General features: G+C 37.8%; 1 protein-coding gene across 2 annotated transcripts in view; it reads left to right on the top strand.

Annotated features, from left to right (window-relative positions):
* slc66a2 (solute carrier family 66 member 2) overlaps positions 1-2,556 on the top strand; it is a 63,976-nt gene extending 61,420 nt beyond the window's left edge. For both annotated transcript variants that reach the window (XM_014020860.1, XM_014020859.1), the window contains one exon: positions 1,537-2,556. In XM_014020860.1, coding sequence (XP_013876314.1) covers positions 1,537-1,747 — 211 coding nt within the window. In that variant the 3' untranslated portion in view covers positions 1,748-2,556. The remainder of the gene's footprint in view (positions 1-1,536) is intronic.
* Positions 2,557-6,015: the final 3,459 nt, after the last annotated feature.

Raw genomic sequence — 6,015 nt, 5'->3', positions numbered from 1 at the left:
CGACCCGACCCCGGATAGGCGGAAGAAAATGGATGGATGGATGGATAGTCACAGAATTCAAAATTTAATGGCTGTTGTTTCACTTTCACTATTATAACAAATTGCTGTGATTAAGCACAACAGCAAATGCTTTTGCAAGCTTTTTTTAATTATTTGTCTTAAAAGATTAAAAACATTCTTTGTGTAAAACATAGAATCTCACATAACATGTCTCAAAGATAAAATCTACAAACTGTAACAGTTGTGTACCAATTGAATAGGATCTATGCACATTTTTTCATTTTTGCTTTTTCAGTTTTTCTAAAGAAATTTCTTTTTCACTGCAACAAAATCTTAGATAAACTCATGCCTTGCCTCTACCGATAGCTGAATGTTGAATTTGCAGGCATGTCTGGCTCACTCAGCTTGTTTCTTCTCTGTTTCTGACTGAGTCTTTGACAGGAAGTGGTCATCACATGTATTCTTACACCTCCATTCGATTGTGTGCAAACAAAACTTACAGAAAATTTGTTCTGCACATTCATAAAACTTACTAGGTCATTGCTCTATCCTAAACTTTAAGCTTCATATTTTTTTTTTTTTTTTTGGGAGGAGTTCTGGTGGCTCGAAGGCCACTATCCTGCATGTTTTAGAGGTTTCTCTGCTCCATCACACCTGATATGAATGAAAGAGCTTCTGTAGAACATCAAAGGTAGTTCAGTCACTACACGTGTTTCCACCCAATTTAAATTCGAATTTTGAACAATTTTTTTTTAAATTTCACTAAAAGGAAGAAAATAAAGAAGAAACGCAAATTAGACGTGTTTCCATTAACTGTCTTGAAGCGAATTAACCAGGCTACACGCATGTCTGAAGTAAACAGGAAGTACAAGTCGTAAACTCGCAGGGTCCGCACATCTCAGAACAATGCAGAACATGTTACTATCAGGAAAGTTGTAATTATTCTGTCATATCAACTAGTTCTGGCGATGTTACTGCTGTCTGTAGACATAGAGAAAGAAATGTGATTCTCTTCACGTAACGGGAATAACTGAGAAGACACCGACAGCGGGAGGAGGGTCCAGCTGCAGTCGCTCTGGTACCAGTACCAGTTTTATCAACCATGTGAGGTAAATGTTTGCTACATCAGAACTTATTTGGCAAATGTGTTTCCATCTCTCCTTTTGTGCATTAACTCTTTTTCGAAAAACCCAAAAATCACCTCAAGCGAGCGTATCAACTTTTTTGCGAATTAGTAGAAGTTTTTTCGAATCGTACCATTTCCATTCACCTTTTCTAATGAGATACTTCAAAATGCGTATTAAAAAACGTTGATGGAAGCACGTAGAATGAGTCCAGGGAAACAAGTACAACATGCAGGATGGCGGCCCTCAGGATTGGACACCCATATTTCCAGTTTCAGTCCTCATGGATCCACTATAAATTGAGCCTGCATTTCTTCACAATACTTCAGTCCCCTACAGAAAGCATTGACCACCAATCAGTTCTTTTAAAACATTTTATAATATTGTGACACTTTCTCTCTTTTCCTTTCAGCATCAAGATGGTGCTGATGTGGACCAGCGGTGACACCTTTAAAACCGGCTACTTCCTGCTCACACAGGCTCCTGTGCAGTTCTGGACGTGCGGCCTGCTGCAGGTCTTTGTGGACTTAGCCATCCTGTTCCAGGTGTACTACTACAGCCGCTACCCACAGAAACCCGTGTCCCACAACACCTCCCACACCACGAGTGCCAAAGCCCTTTGAGATCGTCCACACAGACTGTTATAGTCAGGCCAGATGAGCAGCACGAGAAAACAGAAGAACCAAAGTACGTTCAGATTTACCCACTACTGAACGTTAAGACAAACCCACTTGAACATGGCACTGATGTGGTGGTGGTACCACCGAACTTGTTACACGCATTTTTTTTAACTTTCCAAATGACTTCTTCTCAATGAAGTATTTAAATCAATGCTGTCATGTGGCAAATGTTTTGCACAGACGTGAACATTTAGGTAATAACTGGACACACTTAAGTTCAAGGATTCATGGACCGGTTTTTGTTGTCCATCTGTACTGACAATTGTTGCATGAAACCTCTGCCTTAAAACCTGCACTTAAACATGGCTTGCTGCATGACCAGCAATAGAAATATCTTACGAGCCAGTCATAAACAACCTTAATAATCCATGTTACTGAATGTATAAAATAGTAAAGTATGTCGATGTAATGCTTCCTGGACAGATATGGTCCTGAGACCCACAGTGTTGTTGGATAATTACTAGAAAATGGACGGCAATCAAACCCAACTGAACTGAAACTTGTTTTCAAGACTTGGAAAAAAGTCAGGAACAGTAGTGGCCTTGAGATTTTATGACTCATGAGGTGAACCAAGCTTTGTGAGAAAATGACACGTTCCCCCTTTTTTTTTTTATTAAAGGTATTTTTGATGGCACGTGTTTTTTAAAAGCTTGAAGTGAGGACAAGTCAATGGGATTCGATTTCAGGAAAACCTTGCTTCTCCTGAGGGTTTATGTGTTCGCTGCATGACAGGTGCAGGAGTGATCCCTACTGAGTTGTGCAATGTGAGGCTGAGCTGTTATGAAAGCACAACACCGAGGCGCGCTTGTGGCTTGGCTTTTTAACTGGTCACAGCTCTCGTATGTTTAGTCAATTTTATAGGGTGCTTACACAATCCTGAAAAGAGTAGTATGGGTGGAAAGGAAAAGGTCTGGAAATAAAAAATTAATTCCAAACTAACTTGGATTTTCTAAAGAAGTTCAATCACAATAACAATGTTTGGTTCATATCAAGCTTTAAAGCTTTAGCCAACAGTATTTTTAGCTCCTTACGTAAAGCAGTTCAACAAAATGTCCACAAAGAGGAGCCTCCTTAAGTTGCCCCGGTGTTTTTTTTTTCCTAAAATGGCCAGTCATGTCGACCATGTGACCATGTTATAGATCATCTGTTGTTACTACATGACACCCTCGAGCCACGATGCCAATATACTCTTTTATAAATCATCTGTTACTACCTCGCTTGGCGGCTCAGAAGCATAACAGTGGTGGGTTGACGTTAACCCACCAAACCACTTTAATCTTTATATAAATCACACCAAGATGGCAAGAAGGTGGCTCAGGCCAGGCTCGTAAGTGTTTTATAAAGTTTTCTTAATGACAGGAGCTTTTAATTCAGAAGCCATGGACACATGTAGATTCAAAGTAAGGAAATGTGTGTTTGGTAGATTATTCCTTTGTTGTAACAATGCTTCTTGGCTATAAATTTTATCCCGTTGGAAAGCCTGGTAGTTTTCCGTTTAAATGGTGCCCGATTTGTAAAGAAATACGTATCTGTGGGATGAGCAGTAAAGGGAAAAACTTGTCAAATCTTCTCTGCCAAACAGCTTACTTTGCTGCTGACTTAGTTGGTAGACTGGATAGTAGAAATTTGGAAAAACAAATCATGTTGGCAATTTAACAATTTATTCATTTAACAAACAAGCCCCGCAGAGTGTGGAAGAACCGTATACATGCTGGTCACCCACTGCTGTGGGATGGCATCTCATTCTTCAACCAGCATTTGTCACAAGTCAGGCAACGTGATTGTGTCAGTCACTCTGGTACCACCAGGGGTACCAGAAGCTCATAAGAAGTGTCAATAGCTTCAGCAAAATAAGCTGTTTGACTGATAGGATTTGGCTAATTTTTTACGTGCCCAACCCACATACTCAGCTCTACTGCTCATCCCACAAATACAAAGAAAAAAGATTATAAAAAAGAAATTAACAGGCTTTCCAACACCAAGAAGCATTGTTACAACAAAGAAATAATCTACCAAACACAAATTTTCTTACTTTTTGTGCTAAATTTATAGAGGTCTTATAAGCAGCTGTGTAAAAATGATTAGTTGTATAACTGCAGATCAATAACCATATGTTACAAATACAGTGTACCGTAATAAAGCTGCCCAGCTCTAAAGCGTACCAACCGTTACCCATTTTGGGACATAGTTTTAAAAACTGATTGGTTTATAATAAAGATGATGTCAAAATAATTATAAAAATTTTAAACTGTGTATTTTAGACATTGTCCCCTGCTGTGTACTTTTTTGTGCGCAGTTTTGTCTTTTACTTTTGCAGTGTTTGAAACGTGCCGATTAAAAAAAAACACCATGTTAGGAAAAAAATTCACACATTCAGTTATTTTGGTGTAAAAATGGGTCAAAAATTGACACAAAATGTAAGAAAACTTGAGTCTGAAAAAAGTAGAAATTTTAGAAACCCTGAATTTTACCATGTGAACGATTTGTCTCAGATCACAGCAACAAGTTTTATTAAACTATTCAGTCGATGGTTTATTCAGATTTGTTGCTGTGTTTAGTGTTTGTTCAACGCAAGCTGATAAGAGAAATTTATTTCACAGATCAGTATGATAGATGATACTGAGATAGAAAAAGTGTATTTATTTGAAAAGGCACTAAAGAAGAACCTATCCAGAGGACCTACTTATTTTTGTCTTTTTGATTTGAAAAGGCAGTTTTGTCTTTCTTCTAAAGAACCACCATATTGTTCATGCTTGTTCACCGAAGGGCTGAAGAGTCATGACTCAGCATTAACAGTGTGGTTTTATATTAGTCCTCAGCTTTGTTTACATTTAAATATCATTCATGCATCATTTTAAGGTAATTTTTTTGCAACATTTTTGAAGAGTCCAGTAGTTGATGTTAATGAAAACGACAGTTCTATGTGCCAGAACAGCTACTCCGAATACCAATATACCAGAAGATTTTTTTTCTGAAAATTGGTGTATTTTTTTTAAGTGTCAAGATCAAAATAAATTGGGGTCGGAAAGGTTGACAGCACTCTATTGACAGCTGTTCAGAATATTTTGGATGAAATCTGAAATTGTAAGTGACTGGCTGCTTACATCACTCTGATGGTTCTCAAGTTCACTTAAAGCCATAAAATGTCCAAACACAAAGTGACACAAAGTTTATTCTTTACATCAAATTTGGTATGCTTCACTATTCTGACTTGTGACCCCACAGCACCAGGTCTTGTTCTCGACAGGTTCTGTACATTATCACTTCGCCACAAGAACATCTTTTATATTTTTATAATTATTATTTGTTCAGAAGGAATTTACAAACTTTTTTATTTTGTTTTTTTTTTCTATTCTTTCTTGCTGTTGTGTCATTTTTCTCTGAGGTGACCAAGCAGGAGTAGTATTTTTGGTGATCGGATCTTTCCCTCTTTTTTTAAAGCCTCAAGACATCTTTATTTAGTGTTTTGTTTATTTTACTGACTTTTAATTCCTGGTTGTGTATTTCTACCTGTTATCCAAGTGATGTGTGTGAGATTTGCTTGTGTGGATATCTGGATTAAAGAGTTCCTCAATGATTGGTTCACTCTTAAGAACCTGGTTTAATCCCATCCTACGCAGTTTTTTATGTTTTTTTTTTTTTTACATAGAACAGTGATATTGGTATGTTTTTATTGAAACAGCTTGTTCTTGTACTATGCTCCTTTTTTAAACTATGCTTCACTTTTCTGTGAAACTGTCACTTTGTGACAACAACTCAAACATTCGGGGTTGTTTAAACAGTGTCAAAAATCCTAGCATGGCATTATAACCCAATAAACGAATCCGATGAGTACTCTGGCTTATTTTTCTCTCATATTGGAGATGTTTGCGATGCACTGCAAAACCTGACCGAACAAATAACTGCACTGGAACTAAGAAACCCAGATTTGCACTTCATCATACTTGGTGACTTTAACAGAGCTAAACTTAGCCACGAGCTTCCAAAATATAAACATGTTAATTGTCCCACCAGGGATAACAACACACTGGATCACTGCTACACTGTCCTGAAAGATCAAAAAGAAAAAAAATTGTATAGGTCTTCTGGACGGGTTCTTCTCTAATGAAACGTTTCGTCTCTTCTCCAAGAGATATCGTCCATCATTAAACAGAGGTGGAGGCCTCCGTTTTCAGCTGTCCCCCTCCTACAGCACGGCTATTGCCAGTATC

The sequence above is a fragment of the Austrofundulus limnaeus genome, unplaced genomic scaffold (genome assembly GCF_001266775.1).
Source record: "Austrofundulus limnaeus strain Quisiro unplaced genomic scaffold, Austrofundulus_limnaeus-1.0 Scaffold270, whole genome shotgun sequence".
In the NCBI taxonomy this organism is placed as follows: domain Eukaryota; kingdom Metazoa; phylum Chordata; class Actinopteri; order Cyprinodontiformes; family Rivulidae; genus Austrofundulus; species Austrofundulus limnaeus.
This window is presented reverse-complemented; position numbering and strand designations above follow the sequence as displayed.